At 29.0% G+C, this 26,746-nt stretch overlaps 1 protein-coding gene across 4 annotated transcripts in view; it reads right to left on the bottom strand.

Moving 5' to 3' along the window:
• Window positions 1–26,746, bottom strand: part of LOC111683915 (kinesin-like protein KIF21B) — a 368,894-nt gene that overhangs the window by 293,498 nt on the left and 48,650 nt on the right. For all 4 annotated transcript variants that reach the window (XM_046956603.1, XM_046956602.1, XM_046956601.1 and 1 more), the window contains one exon: window positions 6,824–6,890. In XM_046956603.1, the coding sequence (XP_046812559.1) occupies window positions 6,824–6,879 (56 nt within the window). In that variant the 5' untranslated portion in view covers window positions 6,880–6,890. The remainder of the gene's footprint in view (window positions 1–6,823; window positions 6,891–26,746) is intronic.

Consider the following 26,746-nt stretch of genomic DNA (forward strand, 5'->3'; position numbering starts at 1 on the left):
AATATATGACTTGAACTCTTTGCGAAAGTACAGTGAATTTTACTGCATGGTTTTGACTATTTATGGATTTTCTGATGTTAATTTGATAATATTGGTCGCCAACATCAAGTTAAAATCTGTGTATCACGTCGGAATGGAATATTTATATTTAAAATTACCTGGATTAACGTATTGAAGACGAATAAAGAGTCACCTCTGTTCCGGAAATATATTATTTTAGTCCTTCCAAACAAGAACACTTTTGTTTACAATTTGACAAACTTAAATCTGCGATTAGCTTGTCCTTGAATTATGAAATGTGGCCTAACTTCTTACTCCGAGATAACAGTATCTCTTATTTAATTGTAATTTGGGAACCGTTGGACTAGACTGCAAACTAGACTATAGATGCATATATTATGTAGTATAACTATATATAGTATGTTGTTACCAACCAATAAATAACAAAACAACAAAAATAATAATTATCATTAATTTACGCAATTGCTTGAATTTCAATTAAATGTCACAACTTTGTCTCAGATTTATATTTTATAAAAAATAAAATAAAACCAGTCATATAAGCGACTATTTACATTTTTGTATGAGGAGATAACACTCTTTTTCAGAAAATAAACAAAGAACAGCTGTCATTGACGCTGTTTGATCTTACATTTGGTTTGCATGATCAAATAATTATTTTACCAAAATGACGTAAATTATTTGACTTTTGGTGTTCACATTGATGAAACAATGAGAAAATATTTATTTGCCAACAAATCAATTTGTTTTATGAAAATCATCAGCATTGCTGTTTGTTAACATGAAATATTTTATGTTCAGATTCGACAAAGTTTTTTCAATCGTGTTATATATTAATATTATACACTTTTATTATAAAAATTTAATTTTAAACCTAATAAAAATAGTTAAAATTAAAACAAATTGCTAAATTGTTTTTTTTTCTTGCATGAAAATATACGAAATACTGTGGCTGCAAAACATGTGTGTGTTTGAACCAAATTATTTTTGCACTGTTTGATAAAACAATACCATCAAATATTTATTCAAGTCTAAACATGAAATAAATATTGCATTTGTTTGACGCAACTTTATAAATATTTTATAACAAATATTTGGACCAAATATTTTACAGGTCTGAATGTAACTTTATAAGAGTATATGAAAATTGCTGAAATAGGTTTTGTTTGGATATTGTCCATTAAATTTGATTATTAAAATTGCAAATAAAATTGTTTTACAGCACAGTTGATTTAAATTGAAAATTAAAACACAATGGCCACACTTTATACACAATATTGTCACTGTATTATAAATAAAAAATCAAGTATTTAATGAAAGTTTATGATTAAATTACAAAGCTTAAATAAAATGCGTCTTTAACAATAGACAGGGATGGAACTAAATGGCTGACAGAGACACGCAGTGTAAAATTGAAATGATTTTGTAATCTGCCGGTTCACACTAGGAAGCTTTTTTGGGAAACTTTATTTTAAATTATTCAAGTGTACTTAAAAATTTTTATTTAGCTGGACAAATTAAAATTTAGCTTGAAACTGGACAAGCATCAAAAAAGCTGGACAATCCAGCCAAGTCCAGCCAGGCTGTCAACGGGTTGCTAGATTCCGGTTCGCAAAAAGCTGGACATTCGGTTTTAAAAAGCTGGAGAAAAAAAACTGGACATAAAAAAATACTGAGAAAATGTTAGTTTTGGTTTTGGGTAAAGGCCCAACTATAATGTGTATAAGCTACCTTAAGAAAATGTAAAAACCGAACGAAATGTGTCTCAAGTGCTTAAAAAATTCGAAAAAAATAAATTAATTTTCTTTTTCCTTTTTTTTATTTCTTTGTGTACAAAAAACCAACAATCTATTCTGTACGGAATGTGCGGCCAATGTCGCTCTTTGGTTAAGCAAATAAAACTTGACGAAACACTTGAGACGAAATAATGGACCGAGTTCAACCATTTTCAATAGCGGCTCAAAAGGAAATTATATGTCAAACTTCATCAAATTATCTTAAAAATCCTGCAGATGAGCACAATCTTTACATGGACTCATAGACATACAGGCTGACGGACATAGCTTAATCGATTTAGAAAGTGATTCTAAACTGATTGGTATACTTAAGGTGGGTGTAGGACCAATATTTTGAGGTGTTACAAATATCACCACAAACCATGCATAATACCCTTCCCACTATAGTGGTGTATCAAATAAATCTATATATATAAAAATGAATGTTTGTTTATTTGTTTGTGGGTTTGTTTGAAGTCTATAGACTGCTAAACGGCTGTACTAGGGTTGCCAGATTCCGATTCGCAAAATGCTGGACATTGGGTTTTAAAAAGCTGAACAAAACAAAAAAAAGCTGGACATAAAAAAATACTTATAAAATGTTAATTTTGGTTTTATGTAAATAATTTCAAAGTGATACACCAAAAAATTCAGTGGTTCACATATACTCTGGACTTTTTGGTTTTTTACGGTGCGTGAACTTTTTTAACAACCGCGAAAAAATAATGTCGTAGTTTCTCACATTTTTTAATGGTCTATTCGACTATGCTATGTTAACTTGTATATATGCAACAAATATCAATAGTTATATCTCTAATATACATATCGTCCCTGTTTTGATTATTAGTATTATGGGAATTTAACCAAAGTTTTCAGAATAACAAAAAACATTTTAATTTAGCTGTTATTTTGACATATGGCCTCTTCGCAGATTCGTTTACTAATATATTTAATACGTATTTTGATAAATTACTCAATTTTTTACGCGCTTTAGCGCAATTAAAAAAACTCCACATAGGACTTTTTGGAAAACAGTTTTTATATTGAAAATTTCTCCACATTTTATGCACAGATTTGAAGATTTCTTTCGAGTTAAGAGCAGGGACCGTAACCGTCATCATTTTTATATTAAAACACAAAAAATAATAATTATTTTGGATTTTCATTTATTTATTTTTTTTTGTGGAAATAATAATTATTTTCTGATTTTTAATTTTTTGGGTACAAATAAAAATCAAAAAAATAATTTTTATTATTATTTTTTTTGCATAAATAATAATTATTTTTGATTTTTATATATTTTTCGCATAAATAAAAATCATTAAGGCAATATCATTTTTGTTTATTCATTTGTTTGTTAATTCGCTTGATTTTTTTCTTTGCTTATTTGTTTATTTGATCTTAGATAGTTTTTATGTTTGTTCATTCGTCAGTGTCTTTGTTGGTTTGTTTAATTGTTTGTTCGTTAGTTTGTCTGTTTGTTTATTTGTTTGTTCATTATTTTATTTTAAGATCAAATAATATAAAATACAGATTTATTTAGTTAAACATTTTATTATTTGCTTTATTAAACAAATGAATAAACAAAAATTATATTACTTTAATGATTTTTAGTTCTGCCAAAAATATAAAAATCAAAAATAAATATTATTTTTGCCAAAAAAAATTAAAATCATTTTTTGATTTTTTTCTGACCCAAAAATAAAAATCAAAAAATAATTATTATTTTTTGCAAAAAAAAAAAATCAAAAATTTAAAAGGCATAGTGTTTTATAAAAATATAGCTCAAAACAATAAAAATGGTATCTTTATAACTTTCTCCTATATTTTTTTATATTTAATTTTATTTCTTTAAATATTAAAAGATAATAATTATTTACGAGACTTTATGGCGTATATTTGACCAATTATAATACCGTCTACCGAATGTAAGCATTGTATCCATAACTTCAGGGGTATTTACCTATGCAAAGGCAATCATCCACATTCGCAGAAGAACTGCCTAAAATTAAGAATTTAACAAGATAAAATAAAACCTTATACATAAAATAAATAAATAACTAAAAGTCCAATGATACAGTGGAAATTAAAGTTTATGAGTATCAAATCTTTGCATGTATTGCGATTATTGTTCATCGTACGATTTTAAATGTTTTTACAACTTTTGTAGGGTATACAATTTCCAATATTTTGATAATGATTATTTTCGCGAGTTATTATTTGATTTAGAATTATTTTGTTTTCATTTTCCTTAGCTATGTTACTCAAATGATTAACTGTCGATCGTTTAATCGTTACAATTTAAGCGATTAATTGCTTGAACAAATAAAAATAAATAATAATACATAAGTATGTCTAATAGATCTTTCTATAATAAGTATTCATACATTAATTTGTAATGGCTTTTGAAATAGCCTCTGTGTATCATTTCATAAAGAGACAACTAAATTTAATTGTTTTTGTTATGTGTATAGTTTGTTTTGTTGCTGAGAATATTTGTATTGCGTGTGTATAAGTGAGAATAACACATTGTCCGCAAGGGCATATGTAGCAGCCAATGATTTATACCAATATAAATGTATTTTGGTTTATCTCAGAATTCCGACAGCATCTGTTTATTCAATATTTTAAATTGCAAAATTTTAAGTTGCAATTTCACTATCAATTTGAAATTTAATTTTGCGGACTTAATTTACTCCCACAAAATTTCATAAAAATCGTTTTTTTATATAAGTACCACAAGTACTTTAACTAAGAAATTCCTATAAAAATATTAACGGAAGGAGGACAAGATTTGTTCGCTCTAAAAAGTGATTTTAAGCTGATCAGAGCACCAAAAGCTGAGTGAGGATCCAATATTTACGGTGTCAGATTAACTAGTACAAATACAATAATATAACTTTTTGCTAACTCCTTTATCAATAAGAATATCGATAAATGCTTTTGTGCACATAAGTACAACCAGTAGAGTTACAAATTGCAATAATAAAAAAATCGAAAAATTCCACATAGTACTAATATTCAAAACATGTATTATCATTTAAAAATATTACAATTAAATAAATTCTTTGCATTCTTTAAAATTTTAATATCTAAACTTAAATTTTTTCGGTTCAGTCTGTCACATACATATTTGCATATAAATATGCATATTTATGTAAGAATTAAAATTAAATACTAAAAACAAAACAATAAAAAATAACAATTTAGTCTAGTTAGAGGGAAATCATAACGTAGTTGTATAACAGATGTACAACACAAAAATTATTGCCAAGTTATTGTAGTGTACTGAAAATTTTCAATTTAGCTGGACAAATTAAATTTTAGCTTGAAACTGGACAAGCAATAAAGGGCGTGGCACCCCCCTAGGAATTAGATACTAAAATTCATTTACCTGGAAAACTACTGTAGTTAAAATCTTAAAATTTTGCACTAATACCTAAGTCCATAAAAATAGTTGTTGAGAAAATGGGCGGAATGACTATAGTGGGAGAAGTACTCTCCATAAGAATAAAATGTTAAATCAGTATATCTGAGAATATATAACAGCAAGAGTCCTTAAACCACTTTAGAGTCAATGTGATTATTTAAGGAAAAAAGGTCGGACTAGCAGTAGGGGCGTGGCACCTCCCATATGAATTAAATACAAAAATTCGCCTATCTGGGAAACTATCTGAGTTAGAATTTTAAAATTTTGCACGAAGAACTTTAACATAAATTTAAACATTTTGGGCAATAAATTGACGGACTACTAATAGGGGCGTTGCACCTCCCATATGAATAAAATATACAAAAATTCGTTTATCTGGGAAATTAATAAAACTATCTTCTTAAAATTTTGCACGAAGAATTTTTTTATCCATCTGAACACTTTGGAGAAAAAAAAAACGGACTTTCATTAGGGGGAATGGAACCTCCATATTAATAAAATAGAAAAAATCGTATGTCTCGGAAATTATTATAGCAAAAATCCTCAAATTTTGCACGAAAACTTTGAAATCAATATGAACATTTGGTAAAGTTTTTTTTAATTTTCATTGCTTTTAGGGTAGCAAAGCACACTAGGTAGCTAGTTTGGTATAAAAAAAAATTTATACTCGTATACATTTTCTAGAACATTTAATGGGACTGATTCAAGTGTTTCCTAAATATATGATACCATTTGGTAATGAGTTATGTGATTTTCGGAAGGGATCTTTACATGGGAGCTATGACCATGGAGGGACCTATTGTGAAGAAACTTTCAAATAACATTTATGAGTACTTTATACCAAATATTTTATGGGTATCACTATTTAGTAATGAGTTATGTTCCTTTAAGTGTTTTTCTGAGACTGAGTATGAGAGCTATGATCAAGTTTGGACCGACAGGAAAAAAATTTCACAGTATTATTTCTCTGCATATAAGCAATACTTGTACCAAATTTTATATGTATATCTTAATTTAGTAAGTGATTTTCTGTAGGAGACCTAATTATGGACGATATAATGTAATGTCCAAATATGGACCGATCCAGAAAATTTTATTGACATAATATTTTAATTTGTAAAATTTTGTGAAGATATTGAAATTTTCAGAGGTTGTCTCGAATTTTTGCTCATATCTCCGTTATTTACCGACCGATTTTGCTGATTTTAAATAGCGATCTTCTCGAAAGCATGTCTAACAGAATTATTGAAGATTCGGATCTTGCCGATATCTGGGGTCCTCTAAAAACTGATTTCAGCAGACAGACGGACATGGCTTAATCAACTTCACTATCTATAAGGATCCAGAATATATATACTTTATAGGGTCGGAAAATTATAGTATAGAAATTACAAACGGAATGACCCTTCTCACGAAGGTGAAAGGTATAATAACATTGACATTGTGTTAACTGGCATGAACGGCCAATCCGGTCTGAAGCCATGTTCACTACCAGTCATTGTTAGTTGTTAAAACCATCCAGAAATCTGAAGTAAAATCTTTTCCCATAAATAATGCTAACAAACATAAGTAGTTGTATGTTAATTTTAACACTTACCGAATTGCGACTCGAACAGAACAATCCTTTTCAAAGCAATCAGCTTTATCTACCATTGTTGACCAAGCTGTAAAAAAATTGTAAAAATAAAATAATTATTTTGTATATAGTTCCGTGAAAAATTATTTAGATTTACCCAACCCAGTTCTCTACTTTATTTACATTCAAATTATTTTTTTTGCAAAAAATGTAATTAATAATACTAGAGTTCGCGCTGCGGTCGAAATTCGACCAGAACCATCAAAGGAAAAATTTCTTACATATGCTGCAAAATAAAACCCGACAAAAAATTATTTCTATTATCAAAGTATATATCTTGCTTTGATTAACGTATTCTTTTAGAAAATGTGATGAGTTTTAGTTGAAGTCCCGGAAAAGGTTTAAAATCTAACCCCCTTAGGTTAGGTTTATTTTGTAAAAAAACTTGTGTTGAAAATATTTTCATTCAAATTTTTTAAAATACAAAAACAATTTACATATATGAAAAGTTAAGTGAAGTGAGGAAAGGGATTCAAAAAAATTTTCAAAATTATTTTGTAAAACAATTTATTTGAACTTTTTTGAAAGCAAATATAACGAATATTTCTTCCTTCGTATTATCCCCTATATAAATGTTCATTAAAATCTAATTACGTTTCAAAGAAAATAATGAGTTTTTAGAAGCTTATTCCAAAATATTTAGATCCCAAGACAAACACCAACATCACATTGATTAATATACATATGTAGAGCTGTCCCCAAGCATTATTTACTTTATTTATATTTCCATTTTTTGTTTCCTTTTAAACATCCTTCATTTTAATTTTTTCGAAAAGGTTAATAAAAAAAACTTCCAACGAAAACTCCGCATATGTGTTTCGATTTGGTACATTTTTTTCTTTTATAACGTAATATATATAAAATATCATTATTACATTCACAATTTATCACTTTACACCTAAGTCTATTTACATATTTGTTTACGAAACTCTTATTGAAAACAGCAACAAACAATATCACTGCAAAATACAAAACCAAACTGTAACAGAGAAGATAAATGTTTCTATACTCTCCAGTCTTTCTTCCAAAAATAAAAAATCCAGTATTGTTGTTTTGCTTTCTTATTTTGTTTTCTATTCTTTAATTCAAGCACATGTTTGTGTGATTGTGTATTGCTAGAAACGTTTAGCGCTTATACAATATAGGTCAAAATAGTGCAAAAGTACTCATGCTATATTCTTTCAGCGAAAAATCGGTTAAATGATAAATAAATATAGAAATTTTCGAAATCATTTAGTTAATATACAAAGCTACAAAAATAACAATAAAACTAAATTATTGTACTTAAAATTTTTCTGAATAACATTTATAATTAAAGTAAATTTACTTTTTTATCAGACAAAATAAAGTGTAAATTTCATATATCATTATTTGTTGTATATCAAAATTTTTTATCTATTATATCTCAGCAGGATAATAAGCTTAAGCACTTTATTAAGTTAAAAATAACATTACTGTAGGAAAAATCTCTGAAAAATTGAAACAAGTTGCTCAGAGAAGCAAGAATAATTTTTGACCACAATTGAGATAGCGAAAACGGATTTCTTTTGAAAATAATAGTATGGCGAAAAGTTAGGGTTATAAAAGTTATGCGATTGCGAATAAAAATGGTCAAAAATTACAAAAGCGGATTGAGTAGATTCAGATATTCAAATCAGATCGAAATAAACAAGAAATTTAGATTAAAAAATTACACTTTATTTTGTCCGACACAAAAGTGAATTTAATTTAATTTTAGATGTTAATTTTTTGTTTAACTGTTATTTTTGTAGCATTGTATATAAACTAAATGAATTAAAAAAATCCATATTCAATAATAATTTAACAGATTTTTCGCTGAAATAATATAGCATGAGCACTTTTGCACTTTATTTTCTCCGATAGTGTACTTCCGAATATTGAACCGATTTTTACCATATATAGATTTTGCAGCGAGGATCGCGAATCTGTTGAAAAAGAATCAAGAAATCGGTCAAGTAATTGAGCCGGAAATTAAAGAAAAAAAACTAAAACAACAATATATGTATGTAATAGTACAGTTTTAGAAGATACTAGAAGCTTTAAAATATTTTCTGCACATTTTACTGCTAACGTTGTAAGATCTAACAACCGTGTATAATTAGCATAGCGTATAACATAAATGGACTAGAGAATAAATTACTTTATATAGAATTATTTAATTACATTAAATTCTTTGATATTTTTGCCTTACATGAAACACATGTTATACAAGAAAAAAGTGTATATCTCAATAAATATTTCGGGAATTCTGATAGGGGTTAAAAAATATCTGACTAAATTCGATATCAACTATTCATTTCTCAATATGAAACAATTTGTGCTTATTAATGTGAAAATCAGGGAATCGTATTATAGATTTTAGATATCTTCCTCGAGGAAAACAACATAACCAATTTAAAAATAATTAGTGTCTTAAATGTACAAAACAATATTGAAAATTTTAATACAATTTACTGCTCGTTGAATACTGAAAGAAAGTAAAAGATAAAGCCGTTGACAGTAGAGGTTGTAAATTTATAAACTTTTGCTATGATTATGGAATGATTGTAACTAATTGAACGATGAATGATGCTATAAATGGAGACTTTACTTCCATTACGGTTGGTTCGTCAAGACATTATTGAAGATGCTGATGTTTCCACCGAAAATGAAAATTTAGTTCATTCTAAAATAACATTTCTCAAAATGTTTGTATTGTTGTCAACACTTGGGGTGCTGTGTCAAAATTCGTTGTTTTGTATTTTATTTTAATATTTTAAACTCTATTTTGTCCCAGGTTTCTTCTTGATATATAACACTTAATGGTTTCATTTTATTACACTGTGTGTAATTTTTTTAATCATGGTTAAATAACCATATACGGACACCACTATATAATATAAGACCAAAAATAGGAAGACTGTGTCTTCCAGTTTTGCCCAAATTCATGCACATTTTTAGTTATATGCCCCTAAAGATTTGGGACCTCGGTGTCATTTTTAGAAAAAGTGATCATTTTCTCAGGCTCATATCTTCAAACCGTTAAAATTTAAGAAAACTGTTAACTACAAAAATGTACCTAAGATCTCAATAAACAACTTTCTAGAACATATGAACTTCCTGGGAATGGTAAGTCACAAAAGTAAAACTTTTCCTGAAAATTTTCTTATTTCATTTGGTTTTTCATTACTTCCACATTAGGGTGTCCCGTAAAGCACTTTTTAGAAGGAATACCTCTAACAATGCGTCCTCAGTTCCCTTCCTGCGATTGAAAATCTTGATCTCAGTGCAATATATTCAAACATTTTTTTCAATTTTTTGGAATTGGATGTCGAAAATTCCGCAATTTAAGTTTGTCGTGGGAAAAATAATTAAAATTGTTGTTAAGGTACGTTCACACCTATCAAATATTTGACGCTTTTTATCAAATATTTGTTGGCTGTAATGTGAACACAAAATATTTTTGAAGAGCAAGCAAAATATCAGCTGTTTTTCGTGAAACATTTTTATTTTTTAACCTACAAATATTTTCTTAGTGTGAACAAAATGTGAACACCAAACATGAAACATTTTTGTTAAACGTTAAAGAAACTATTTAATAACATTTTTTACGATTTCATAGAAATTTCTGCCTAAAAACAAAAAATTAAATACATTTTTATTTCATAATGTGCTTAAAATGAGTATTTCTATTTTGAAGTTTTGTTTGAAGAAAACAAACATTTAATATTGTTTTTCATCAAAATTTTACCACAAAATAATACAAATTACATTTTAATACCTTGTGCAAGTGGAAAAGAGATAGATAGACTTGCATAAGGTATTGAAATTACATTTCAATACCTTGTGCAAGTGGAAAAGAGATAGATAGACTTGCACAATGTACTGAAATTACATTTCAATACCTTGTGCAAGTGGAAAAGAGATAAATGGAGGATCTTTACTGTCATGTTGTTGCTATTTAGTATAGTCAATGTAGCAAAAAACCTTGGTTGTTTGGAACGGTTTATAGCGATTTCAAAAAAAATCGCTATAAGGCCGGAAATAACCAAATTATAAATAATTTTCATTAAATTACATATCTATAAAATTTAAAATTATAGAAATTGGTTTAATATTAATATATTTTTATATCCATTAATATAATAAATAATTGTTTAAATAAATTGAGTAATAAATTAATTAAATAATTTCTCAATTAATTACTAAACTATAGACTAGATTATAACCTATAAACAAGACTATAAGACTATAAACAATACTATAAACTAGAGTATAGAGAAGACTATAGACTAAACTATAGCTTGACTATAGACTAGACCAGCGGTTCCCCCGGTTTTTACTTCGCGGACCCATACATATTTTGATATCTTATTGTTCTAAATATATAATTGTTCATCCGAAAATTGTCATAGTCCATAAATCCCAAGGTCAAACAGATGTAGATATGTCATTTCTATAAAATATTCCCGTGCATTGAGAATAATTAATATTTCAGAGAAGTTTCAATTGCCTGTTTTTGAAGATAGAATGACTTCATTGTTAACATGATGTTTAATTTTATGATCGTGAGATCTTTCACGTTCACTTTTCTTTAAGGTAACGAAAAGGTTTCTTCATTAAATATCGTCGACATGTGATTAAAGAGTAACGTTGCAAATTTTTTTTGCGATTGCAGACGAGTAATCTGAGTATGATAGCTAATTTTTAGGGAAAATAATATAAGAAAGTTGAACTTCTTCGATAATGTTGCGGAATGCGTTTATCCGCATAATATATGACTTGAACTCTTTGCGAAAGTACAGTGAATTTTACTGCATGGTTTTGACTATTTATGGATTTTCTGATGTTAATTTGATAATATTGGTCGCCAACATCAAGTTAAAATCTGTGTATCACGTCGGAATGGAATATTTATATTTAAAATTACCTGGATTAACGTATTGAAGACGAATAAAGAGTCACCTCTGTTCCGGAAATATATTATTTTAGTCCTTCCAAACAAGAACACTTTTGTTTACAATTTGACAAACTTAAATCTGCGATTAGCTTGTCCTTGAATTATGAAATGTGGCCTAACTTCTTACTCCGAGATAACAGTATCTCTTATTTAATTGTAATTTGGGAACCGTTGGACTAGACTGCAAACTAGACTATAGATGCATATATTATGTAGTATAACTATATATAGTATGTTGTTACCAACCAATAAATAACAAAACAACAAAAATAATAATTATCATTAATTTACGCAATTGCTTGAATTTCAATTAAATGTCACAACTTTGTCTCAGATTTATATTTTATAAAAAATAAAATAAAACCAGTCATATAAGCGACTATTTACATTTTTGTATGAGGAGATAACACTCTTTTTCAGAAAATAAACAAAGAACAGCTGTCATTGACGCTGTTTAATCTTACATTTGGTTTGCATGATCAAATAATTATTTTACCAAAATGACGTAAATTATTTGACTTTTGGTGTTCACATTGATGAAACAATGAGAAAATATTTATTTGCCAACAAATCAATTTGTTTTATGAAAATCATCCGCATTGCTGTTTGTTAACATGAAATATTTTATGTTCAGATTCGACAAACAAAGTTTTTTCAATCGTGTTATATATTAATATTATACACTTTTATTATAAAAATTTAATTTTAAACCTAATAAAATTAGTTAAAATTAAAACAAATTGCTAAATTGTTTTTTTTCTTGCATGAAAATATACGATATACTGTGGCTGCAAAACATGTATGTGTTTGAACCAAATTATTTTTGCACTGTTTGACAAAACAATACCATCAAATATTTATTCAAGTCTGAACATGAAATAAATATTGCATTTGTTTGACGCAACTTTATAAATATTTTATAACAAATATTTGGACCAAATATTTTACAGGTCTGAACGTAGCTTTAGTGTATTTCTGATCCGCAAAATGACTTTAATTGTATTATAAGGGGCATACAAATTTCAAAAAATTCTGAAATGGACTAAACCAAACGCCAAAAAATTTTTGGAATATCATTCTAAAAAATTCATATATTTTAAAAAATTGTTTATTGAGATCGTAGGTACATTTCTGAAGTTATCTGTTTTCCTGAATTTTAAACGGTTTGATACTTATAGGCCTGAACAAGGAAAATATATGTAAAAAAATAATTTTTGCTATTCTGATTATGAAGATAAACGTTTTGATACCCTTCACCTTCGTGAGAAGGGTATATATAAGTTTGTCATTCCGTTTGTAATTTCTATAATATAATTTTCCGACCCCATAAAGTATATATATTCTGGATCCTTATAGGTAGCAGAGTTGATTAAGCTATGTCCGTCTGTCTGTCTGTCCGTCTCTCTGTCTGTCCGTCTCTCTGTCTGTCCGTCTGTGTTTTTGTTGAAATCAGTTTTTAGAGGACGCCAGATATCGGCGAGATCGGCGTCCTTCAATAATTCTGTTAGACATGCTTTCGAGAAGATCGCTATTTAAAATCAGCAAAATCGGTCGGTAAATAACGGAGATATGAGCAAAAATCCGAGACAACCTCTGAAAATTTCATCAAAAATGTCATATTTTTTCATGCTTTGTTAAATAAGAACAAGTAAGAGTACTATATTCGGCTGTGCCGAATCTTATATACCCTTCACCATAGTGTATTTTAAACATATTTTTTAAATTTTTTCCCGACTACATTATTATTACATCAAAAGCTAAACAAAAAGAACAACAACAACTCTAAACGAAATAAAACACAAAATCCACAAGGCATATAAACCAACAGACATCTAAACATACATAACGAAAAACAAAGAAAAACAAAAATAAGAACGAAATGACGCCAACAGCATCCAAACCAAGGGTGCCCAAGCCCTATGCGCTTGGTACTCTTTTGTTTTTGTAAATGCGCTTAGCTATAGACAGTGTGTTTTCTATACACTTATATGCGCTTAACACTAGCAATACGTTGTTGTTGTTCTTAACAATATACAAGCGAGAGTAAAACAACAACACTTTCGTATTTATTGCTGGTAAACATTGACGAGACGTAGATTTTGTTTTTGTTTATCGTAAAAAATTTTTTTTTAAAAAGCACTTGGACTTGTGTTAGTTTCAAATTTCAAACTTACATTATTCGCATAAAAATTATTGTACAATAACTCACAATCTACTCTCATATAATTGAAAACGCTTTCAATACTTTTTTCTATTCATTAAAAAATATATTTGCAAAACAAAAGGGAAAATTATTTTATTTTAACAAAAAATGCAAATCATATCTTTTTGCTGTGTATACTTTGTATGTTTGGATTCCAAAAAATACACAGCTGAATAAAATCAAAAAATCTTTATACAGTGTTGTTGTTGCTTTTATAACAATTTTTTGATGAAATTTTCAGAGATTGTCTCGGATTTTTGCTCATATCTCCGTTATTTACCGACCGATTTTGCTGATTTTAAATAGCGATCTTCTCGAAAGCATGTCTAATAGAATTATTGAAAATTCGGATCTCGCCGATATCTGGGGTCCTCTAAAAACTGATTTCAACAGACAGGAAAATTATATTATAGAAATTACAAACGGAAATAAATCTGGCATTTCTAAACGGCTGGTCCGATTGGGATATAATTTGGCGTGAGCGTAGCCAAGGAGTATTCGAGTTAAAGTTTTGAAGATGAACACTGCAGATGCCCCAGGGACGACGCTGTGGCGGCTCAAATTAGGGTACCTACGACATGTAAAATTTTTAAACTCGTGCCATTTTTTTTGTTTTTCACCCAAATTCAAAGATATTTATATTTTGTGAAAGCGCTCGCCGAGATCTTGAAAAAACATCCTACTTATCTATTATAATATCCGAGTTATAGGCATTTAAAAATTTAGTGATACAAAATTTACCATACCTTGGTCCGCCTTTTTTGAATACCGGGCGTAATTTTGGACCAAATGTTGTTGTCCAAATTAGACAACAAAATTTCCAATAATATATAAAAAATTTCAGATCAACATCATTTACAGATCCAAAAATATACGCTATTCAATTTAAAAATTCAAAAAATTTTAGAATTTTTTCGTTTTTTTTTTTTTGCCAAAAATGTGTCTTAACTCTTTTATTAATAAAATAAAATTTTCTTTAAGAACATATAACAATTTTATAGTTTTTTAAAAGGTATCTTTACGCAGAACGCTTTGGCGTAAAAAACTTGTCCTATTTTTTGAAAATGTTGCCACTGCGTCCTTCCGAATATGACCTATTTTTTATCAAAACTTCAACTTTGGGCGACATGTTCTAAAATCCCAAAGCTGGGATCAGAAAACCGAAAGCAGTTTTGGAAACCTGAATATCATTTCTATTTACTCCAAAAGTATTTTCCCAGCCCTGAAGGAAATGTGGACCCTATGGGCAAAAATGTAAAAATCCCATTTTTGGTATTTTTATTCCTATTTTTGGGAATTGCGGGATGCCTTTTGACCTTTTCATTTTTTTTTTTTTTGAAATGAAAAATTTAACAAGCGTTGAAAATTTCATTGAGTTTTGTTCATAAATAAAGATTTTGTCATATATTACATATTTGTTTAATTTCTAAAACTATGATTTATATCAAAATTTTATATAAATCATAGTTTATTTATTGAGCCAATATCTCAATTACATTCAAAACTATGTAAATTTAAACCTGCATCCTTTAATTTCATATTTTTCATATTTTAGTATTAAATATGACAGAACATATTTAAATCTTATATTTACCTATTTTCTATTTGGTTGCTTATACTTATAATTGAAAGATCCTATTATGCTTAAATTTTCAGAAATTTATATATATTTTTTACCTCAATTTTTTCGACAGATTATTTCATTCTGTTTCGTTTATGATCATGTATTTAAAAATATAATGTAATGATAATTTCGTTTCATTTACTAATAAGAAATATCAATGACTGAATTGCAGGTTATAGTAATATAGTCCTAAATGTTAATAGGTAGACAATTCGTAATCTTTTACTTTGGGCCAGAAAGAATTGAAGACATTTCAAATTATATAAAAAACTACATATTGTAGAAAAGTAGACAAAACAAGCATATCAAAAATTGAAAACTTTTTGATGTAAAAGTAAGTCTAATGGAAATAGTTTACTTCTATCTTCTGATCCTGTTCTTTCAACTATTCGAACAAGGACTTCTGGATATGTATACCGATATGACAGATTATTTTATAGAAAATAAGTAGTGTTAGGAATTAACTATATAAGTAGGTTGTAAGAATTAATTGTATTATGATTAAGATAAACAGTTCAAATAAAAAAGCAATTATACTAACTGATAATATTATATTAAATTGTGTTTTATATTTCGATGGGCGGGAAAGGTGGTTTGTGTGGGGTGATTTAGGTGTTGTTGTGCGTGGCTCATAATAAAGTTATAATTTTTTATTGTATATACGATGTTATAGTCTTTAATAATTTACTAAATAATTTTTAAAAATTGTCCAAATATTTTATTCAACACCAAATGTATGTTCTGTCATACTTAATAAGTACTAAAATATGAAAAAGATGAAATTAAAGGACACAGGTTTTAATGAACACATTTTTGAATGTAATTGAGATATTGGCTTGAAATTTTTTGTAAAGGGTCGAGAATTTCCATATCTAACTAAAAAATGATATTAAGGGATAAATATGGACTAAATTATTGTAGCTATCTGCGACCCTATTAAAATTTTGATATAAATCATAGTTTTAGAAATTAAACAAATATGTAATATATGACAAAATCTTTATTTATGAACAAAACTCAATGAAATTTTCAACGCTTTTGTCATTTCAAATAAGAAAATGCAAAAAAAAAATTGAAAAGGTCAAAGGGTATCCCGCAATTCCCAAAAATAGGAATGAAAATCCCAAAAATGGGATTTTTTACATTTTTGCCCATAGGGTCCACATTTCTTTCAGGGCTGGGAAAATACTTTTGGAGTAAATAGAAAACATATTGAGGTTTCCAAAACTGCTTTCAGTTTTCTGATCCTAGCTTTGGGATTTTAGAACATGTCGCCCAAAGTTGAAGTTTTGGTAAAAAAAATAGGTCATATTCGGAAGGACGCAGTGGCAACACTTTCAAAAAAGTTTTTTACGCCAAAGCGTTTTGCGTAAAGATACCTTTTAGAAAACTATAAAATTGTTATATGTTCTTAAAGAAAATTTTATTTTATTAATAAAAGAGTTAAGACACATTTTGGGCAAAAAAACGGCAAAAATCTAAAATTTTTTGAATTTTTAAATTAAAAAACGTAAATTTTTTATCTGTAAATGATATTGATCTGAAATTTTTTGTATATTATTAATTTTGTTGTCTAACTAACAAGAAAAAATTGAGTCCATTTGGTCCAAAATTACGCCCGGTATTCAAAAAAAAGGCGGACCAAGGTATGGTAAATTTTGTATCACTAAATTTTTAAATGCCTATAACTCGGATATTATAAGAGATAAGTAGTATGTCCAAGCATGTTTTTTCAAGATCTCCTCGAGCGCTTTCAGAAAATATAAAAATCTTATTTGGGTGAAAAACAAAAAAATGACACGAGTTTAAAAATTTTACATGTCGTAGGTACCCTACTTTGAGCCGCCACAGCTCCGTCCCTGGGGCATCTGCGGGGTTCATCTTCAAAACTTAAACTCGAATACTCCTTGGCTACGCCAAATTTTATCCCGATCGGATCAGCCGTTTAGAAATGCCAGATTTATTTCCAAAAAATTTCCATTCTGCCCCACTGTGCATAAGCACAAGGAAGATATGGCCAAGTTTGGACAGTAAACGCACGTCATATCTTCTGCAACTAAACCGTCCTCACATCAGTAAGCATGTTGCTGTCATCACGGGACATAGCTTATTTGGAAACCATGCAAAAAGGCTTGGCATTCCCTATAACGACTTCTGAAGAAGTTGTCAAGATGAAGAGAATGAGAAATCTATTGAACATCTTCTCTGTCAATGCTCTGCACTAGCAAACACACGATTTGAATATTTAGGGTAGCGAGTATTCGATGATTTGTCAGAACTATCCAGGTTATGACTGGATAATATTAATGCCTTCGTCAGGCACAATAACTGGATTTAGGACCACCGAGCCATACTCAATCAAGGCACTTATTAGTCCTCAAGGACAGACCCTTCTATTTTCTCTTCCATCTCTATCTCAATTCTTCACTATTCTAGGCTTTTCATTTTATACTTATTCTCTACCTCTTCTCGATCCTAAAACTCCTACTCTTTATACCCTACACCACTATAGTGGGGAGGGTATTATACGTTTGTGCTGATGTTTGTAACATACAAAAATATTGGTCCAATACCCACCTTAAAGTATACCGATCGATTCAGAATCATTTTTTGAGTCGATTAATGATGAAATTTGGACCAAGCATGTTTTTGGCACAGGGACAAAGTCTATTGAAAATGGTTGAAATCGGTCCATTATTTCTCCTAGCCCCATACAACCGTACCTCTCGATAAACTTTTTATGCCATAACTACGTCAAATATTCTATTATCTCTCTAAAAATTTGTACAAATAAGTTTTGTATAAGTATAGATGACACTGCAGATTTTCGTAAGGATCGGCCCTTATTTGACCCTAGCCCTCATACAAACCCCCCTTCAAAAAATGTCTTAAACGTCTAAAATTGACTTGTAACCATTTTTATCGCAATGAAACTCAACAAAACTAACTGTTATTTAAAAATATATCCTTTTCCCAAATTTACCGAAGATCGGCCCATATTTGAAGCCTCATATATTAATTTTAGTTCTTTTTATCAATAAATTGCATAAATATTTTGGAATTATGGTAATATTCAACATAAAAGTTTCTTTATAAAAAAAATTTAACAAGTAAGAGTGCTATATTTGGCTGTGCCGAATCTTATATACCCTTCACCATAGTGTATTTTAAACACCTTTTATAAATTTTAAATTTTTTCCCGACTACATTATTATTACATCAAAAGCTAAACAAAAAGCACAACAACAAAAACGCTAAACGAACACAAGGCATCTAAACCAACAGACATCTAAACATACATAACGAAAAACACAGAAAAACAAAAATAACTGAACAGCTGAATAAAACTAAATACATCTACACACACGTGTACATCTTTTTTAATATACAGTGTTATTGTTGCTTTTACAACAAAGCATTAAAAATGACATTTTTTGATGAAATTTTCAGAGGTTGTCTCGGATTTTTGCTCATATCTCCGTTATTTACCGACCAATTTTGCTGATTTTAAATAGCGATCTTCTCAAAAGCATGTCTAATAGAATTATTGAAGATTCCGATCTCGCCGATATCTGGGGTCCTCTAAAAACTGATTTCAACAGACAGACGGACAGACAGACGGACATGGCTTAATCGACACCGCTATCTATAATGATCCAGAATATATATACTTTATAGGGTCGGAAAATTATATTATAGAAATTACAAACGGAATGACAAACTTATATATACCATTCTCACGAAGGTGAAGGGTATAAAAATATACTCATGGTGTAGGGTATTATATGGTCGGCCACGCCCGACTATACTTTCCTACTTGTTTTCTTTTATCTTCTATTACCTTTACAGGTATCACAAAGGGACCAATAGGACCCAAGTGTGCGTCTTGGCAGCCTGGACACCTAACCTAACTTAGCAGTCATTATTTTCGATGATATAGCATTTGCGGAAAAATATTTTTTTTAATATAAGATAGAGTATTTTGTTAAGATATTTATTAAATCAATCTGCTCTTGATATTTGCATATTTTGCATTTAATGTTCTATTTATGAAGTATTAAGTTCTTGTAAGTATACATTTTAAGCTCACCCTGCCTCCGCGTTAAAATTAACATAAAACAAGTTATAGCGTTATATTCGGCTGGGCCGAATCTTTAATACTGGTGGAGGGTATTAAAGATTCGGCCCAGCCTTTTATATTAATACATTTCTAATTAATCAAGTATTTGTAGAAATAAGATTTCTCATGTCTTAAATAAAAAATCCCAAGATTTAAATCTATTACAACTCCAAGATTTATTGAACATTACAAACGCCTTGTTGTTTATATTTTTATAGCGCTTAGCGATATTTAGTAATTTGCATGTATACATGTGTGTGAAAGATTTAGGGATTTTCAAAATATATATACATATATAATATTGGTCTAAACAAATTGATAATGCAGCTAGTTAAATACGGTTAAAGCGTTTTTAGGGGCTGGACCTAGTATGGGAGATATGATCAATTATAGACCGATTGTAAAAGATTCTAAATTTCTTTCTGTACATAAAATCTATATATTTAATTTTTTATCATAATTTAGTGACAAGTAATGTGTGTTTAAGTGATTTTCTGAAGGGAACTATGTATGGGACCGACCGCACTCATGTGATGAACCAATCGTAAAAAAAAACTTGAAATATAATTTTTGTATACAAAACTAATATTTGAGCCAAATTTTGTATCAATAGCTTTATATGGTAATGAGTATAGTGCGTTTTCGTAAAATGACTTTTTAAGGGTGCTATGTCCAATTATGTATATAAAGACAAAATTTCAAAAAGTCTATATCTATATCATTATTTGGTAATAAATCTAAGTGATTTTTTGGACTTAGTATGAGAGCCATGACCAAATATGGACCGATCGTAAAGCAATTTTATAGTGTAATTTATGTATATAATAGTGATATTTTTGCTAAATGTGTGGATATCAATATTGGGTTATGAATTATATGCGTTTTTTTATTATTTTCTGAAAGGGACCTAGTATAGGAGCTATGACCAAGGATGGACCGATCGAGAAACAAATTTTGAAATAATATTTATGTGTACAAAAATAGTATTTATGCCATATTTTATGGGTATCACTATTTAGTAATGAATTATGTGCCTTTAAGTATTTTTCTAAAAGGGAACTTGTATGGAGCCGTGATCAATTATGGACCGATCGGAAGAAAATTTCACAATATTATTTCTCTGTATATGAGCAATACTTAGTAATGAGTTGTGCGCGTTTAAGTTATTTCCGGGAGAAGACCTTGTATGACCAGTTATGGACCGATCGAAAAAAAATTTCTCAATATTTTTGTGCATATGAGCAATACTTGAACCAAATTTTATATGAATATCTCAGTTTAATGATGAGTTATGCGCGTTTAAGTGATTTTCGGAAGGGGACCTTGTATGGGAGATATGACCAATTATGGACCACTCCAAAAATACTTTCATGGTACTATTTCTGTATATAAGGGCAGTACTTGTACCAAATTCTATATAAATATCTTAACTTAGTAATGAGTTATACGCGTTGAAATGATTTTCGGGAAAGGGACCTTGTATGGGAGCTATGTCCAATTATGGACCAATCGGAAAAACCTTCCATAAGATGGACCGATCGTAAAAAAATTTATAGTCTAATTAATGTATATAAGAGCAATACTTGTGTCAAATTTTATAAGGATTTTTTAATTAAGTAATGTGTTATGCTCGTTTAAGTGATTTTCGGGAGGGGACCTTGTATGGGAGCAATGACCAATTATGGACCACTCCAAAAATACTTCCATGGTACTATTTCTGTAATTATGGACCAATCGGAAAAACCTTCCATAAGATGGACCGATCGTAAAAAAATTTATAGTCTAATTAATGTATATAAGAGCAATACTTGTGTCAAATTTTATAAGGATTTTTTAATTATGGTACTATTCTGTATAAAAGAGCAGTACTTGTACCAGATTCTTTATGAATATCTTAATTTAGTAATCAGTTATACGCGTTGAAGTGATTTTCGGGAGAGGACCTTGTATGGGAGCTATGATCTATTATGATCCAATCGGAAAAACCTTCCACAGGATTATTTATATGCATACGAGCAATACTTATACCATATTTTATATCGATATCTTAATTTAGTAACGAGTTATTCGCGTTTAAGTGATTTTCGGGAGGGGACCTTGTATGGGAGCTATGACCAATTATGGACCGTTCGAAAAATACTTTAATGGTAATATTTTTGTATATAAGAACAATACTTGTGCAAAATTGTATAAGGATATTTTAATTAAGTAATTAGTTATGTGCGTTTAAGTGAATTTCTGGACGGGACCTTGTATGGGAGCTATGACCAATTTTGGACCGATCAGAAAAACTTTTCACAGTAATATTTATATGCATATGAGCAAAACTTATACCAAATTTTATATTGATATCTTAATTTAGTAATGAGTTATGCGCGTTTAACTGATTTTCGGGAGGAGACCTTGTATGGGAGCTATAACCAATTATGGACCGACCGGAAAAAATTTCAGGCCATGTATGGGAGATTTTCGTATGTAAAATTTTGTGAAGATATCGTCATTGTGACGGAAGTTATTAACAAAAAACCCATTTTCCGGGAACATGTACTTTTGTATGGGAGGTATATGAAATTGTGGACCGATTCTGGCGATTTTCCGCAAAGATCATGCCCTTATGTAAAAACGAATGTATGGTAATTTTTATCGAATTATCTTGCATAGTTTCCGAGAAAATTACATCAGAATGTGTAAAAAATTCTTATTTTTTTCGAGGTTGTTTCAAATTTTGATTCATAACTTTTCCCGATGTGAACCGATTTTGCCCATTTTCAATACCAAACAACTTAGGAAAATTAAGAACATTTTGGGTGAATTTGGTCAAATTCTATTGCTTCGTTTTATCGTGAGCGTGTTTTACATGAACAGACAGACATAGCTAAATCGACTCAGAATTTAATAAGGACCCAGAATATATATACTTTGTTGGGTCTCAGATGAATGTTTCTTGGTGTTACACACGGAATGACAAAGATATATATACCATCTATCACCACTGATGGTGGTGGACGGTATAATGAAAGCTTAATGTATTGTGTATCTGCGGTCTGTGGCTGCAGTCAGTTAGAAGTAACATGTTTAACCCTTTCCGTGGTTTTTTCGAATATATTCGACATTACAATAGAGTATATTTTAAGACATTTTTTGAGAATAATTTTTAATTTTTGTTTTAATTTTCTTCGTTTAGATTAAACTTAGGACTTTTTTATATTTATAATTGAGATTTTGAACGATCTTTCATATTTTCAAATCAGATTTAAAGAAATTATCAAGAATGACATCTTTTGAAAAAGTGCTTTTTAACAACATATAAAAACAGCTTCATTTAATGGCCAAAAAATAGTATTTTGCTAGATTGGACTATTCGAATTTAAATTGTATTGTTATATGTGTAAGAAGACATTTTACATAACAATATTTATAAAAAATATTGGTGGTACTTTTTGGTGACAGTTTTTCTAATGTCAAATATATTCGACATTTAACTTTGATGTCTTATATTTCACTAGGGATAACTCTAATTCAAAAAATATAATTTTTCCCTACAGGTCCTACAGGTCTCCTACAAAAAATTACTTTAAATCTCATTATAGGCTTAAAAATAAGAGTACCGCTATAAAACTCGACATAAACAAGTTTTGTAAGAGCCAAAATCTCTCTACAACAATTTATAAGGATCGGTCGATAATTGACCCTACCTTTTCAGAAAATTTTTTTGAAATCAAAAGAGACATTAATTATCTCAATGAGAATAAAATTTAAAAAAGTATGCAAAAACTCGGTAATGTTTGTACTTACTTATTAGTGACTACTACTTACCGCCTGAATTCCTTTTAAGTATACTTATAAGTAACTACTTTATTTTGAGTTTTCCACACATACAGAAATATTTTCCGTGAAAACCATTATTGGACACGCAATAAAATAAGTAAGCAACGCTGTTGTAAGATAACGAATTAAACAACAAGAAGCCCTGCCCTTATTCTATGTGAACATTGTTTTATTTAAAACAAAACAATTTTTTTAACTTCTTATTTATAAGTACGTATATAAGTAGTGATTTGTAAGAGAGCGTGGTAAGTACTTGCCTCCATATCATGCCCGTGTTAAAATAATGAGTTAAATTGTGTCAATAAGTTTTTGTTGGGAAATGGTGATAAAACTTATTTCTATATAAGGGATTAATAATATCAATTGTTTTACGCCAGGAATGTTTAGAGACGTAAAACATACATGCCATAGGTACAAATCCAATCTAGAGCTTCCCGCCGGACAAATGCTAACCAGAATTACGGATGAGCTGTGGACAATTGTATGTACAGATTTTGTCGGTCCACTTCCAAGCTCATAGCATAGAAAATCTATGCTATGTCGTTTCAGAAATACTTGAAGCAGATCGAAATCCAAAAACAACTTACCACATCATATTCTCAAGCGAATCATACCAAACGAGTCAACAGGACGGTTAAGACAATGATATCCCAATACGTGGCACAAAGGGTTGAATTTGGGAAAAATGGAGATTAATTGAAAAAGTGAAATTGTTTTTTGTTGAAAATTACTTTTTACTCTATTAAAAACAAAACAAAATTCTACTAGTAAAAATGTCAATGTCATATGTTTTTTACTTTTTTAGCTACATAGCTTCAATGTTGAAAAAATTTTCTTGTTTTTTTTTTAAAAGTTGAAATAATTTAAATTCGGCATATTTTAAAACTTAATAACTTTCTTTAATACGTTAAAAGTGATATTTTTATAATGGAACCATCTACTTCATTTAATTAAGTATTATATAGAAAAAGAAAAGTATATTTTTATTATTTTTTTTTTTAATTTTTGCGCTATTTTTGAAATATATGTAGAGTTTTAAAAGGGTATTGGATAACATTGGGTAAAAATTTAAATTTTGTATTAAACTTAATATCTTGGCTTTTATAATCAGAAAAAAATTCGCGAGTTTTGCGTGTATCAATTTTATTTAATTAATTATAAAAATAGACACTCATTAAAAATTAATTTTCTTGTCTTTAGTTGTTTGTCATCGTTTTCGTTGTTATCATTGTTATTATTGTTAATATTGAATTGTTTGTGTTGATCTGTGTTTATACCAGAGATGGGCAAAACCACTTACGTGATTGCGGTGAATCACACGTGATCTCAAAAGATATTAATTATACCCTACACCACTATAGTGGGGAGGGTATTATACGTTTGTGCTGATGTTTGTAACATACAAAAATATTGGTCCAATACTCACCTTAAAGTATACCGATCGATTCAGAATCATTTTTTGAGTCGATTAAGACATTGTGAGCAAGGTACAGGCCGCAATTTTAAAGATAATTTGATGAAATTTGGACCAAGCATGTTTTTGGACACAGGGACGAAGCCTATTGGTTCGTTGGTTGGTTGAAATCGGTCCATTATTTCACCTAGCCCCCATACAACCGTACCTCCCGATTTGAACTTTTTATGCCATAATTACATCAAATATTATTCTATCTCTCTAAAAAATTGGCACAAATAAGTTTTATATAAGTATAAATGACAATGCAGATTTTCGTAAGGATCGGCCCTTATTTGACCCTAGCCCCCATACAAACCCCCCTTCAAAAAATGTCTTAAACGTCTAAAATTGACTTGTAACCATTTGTATCGCAATGAAACTCAACAAAACTAACTGTTATTTATAATATATCCTTTTCCCAAATTTACCGAGGATCGGCCCATATTTGACCCATATAAAGCCTCATTTAGAAAATTTAGTTTTTTATCAATAAAGTGCTTAAATATTTTGGAATTATGGTAATATTCAACATAAAAGTTTCTTTATAAAATATAAAAAATTTATAAAAAGTTAAAATTTTAAAAATATAATCATGGTGTAGGGTATTATATGGTCGGCCATGTCCGACTATACTTTTCTACTTGTTTTTTTATTTATTTTTTTTTTATTAATTTCTATGGTCGTAAATGAAGTTGAGTCATAAATGTATTGAAGTGTGAATTTTAATTCAATACTGCACAATTTTATGTAAACAAATATCCTTGGTTTAATATGCCTCCTACCGTGCATAAGTTTTTAATCCTTTCCAATTCATTACTGCCGATTGTACAACATTCAGAGGAAGCCCAAAAAGCTCGAATCAAAAATTTCAAGAATTTTAGAGGACTCCAACTGGGATATACTTAATAGGTTCCTATTAACATCGGATCCAGTAATATCTGGAAAAAGTAATTTATACAAAAAGAAAAAAACTTCTTCAAAAGACTGCACTGAATCTATTAGTTTCGCCTTGTGGCACATCAGAAGCGGAAAATATTTCTGATGATGATGAAGACTGTGAGTTTGTATATAAAGAATTAATTGATAAATTAATCAAACAATTTTTTAAGTAATAAAAGAATTAATATATTTCAATTTAAAAAAATCAATTTTTTAATTTTAAGCTGTCTATTTTAAAATTAAAACAAATTGGTAAATCAAACTCATATTCAAGAACATTTAAAAAGGTTCCAAACAAAAACAATTTTTTTTAATTTTTTTTAGAAAATGGTTTCTTTCTGTATGTAGTATGATTATTTATCAAGAAAAAAATATATAAAAAATTTTTCCGTAAGTTTTTCAAAAAAAAAGAAAAATTATCGAAATCGATCAATACCGAAATTTCGAATTTAAAGTACATTTTTTCTATAATTATACAAAAAGTGGATTTTACTTTTTATTTTTCAAATAGCACAAAAAGTATATTTTAATTTTCAATAAAAACTATAAAAACTATGAAATAAAAAATTAATTTATGCAAAAAAAATAAACAATTACTATAACACTAAATTCCTAGAAAATATAAAATCCTCAGCCCCAAACATTGTGGTATATATAAAAGCCACAGCAAAAACTTCCACTGTTTAGCACTGTTTAGTAAAGCCTTCGACACGTTTTCGTACAGTAATCTTTCAGATATTCTGGAAAGAAATGG

This window comes from Lucilia cuprina, chromosome 2, assembly GCF_022045245.1.
Source record: "Lucilia cuprina isolate Lc7/37 chromosome 2, ASM2204524v1, whole genome shotgun sequence".
Lineage (NCBI taxonomy): Eukaryota > Metazoa > Arthropoda > Insecta > Diptera > Calliphoridae > Lucilia > Lucilia cuprina.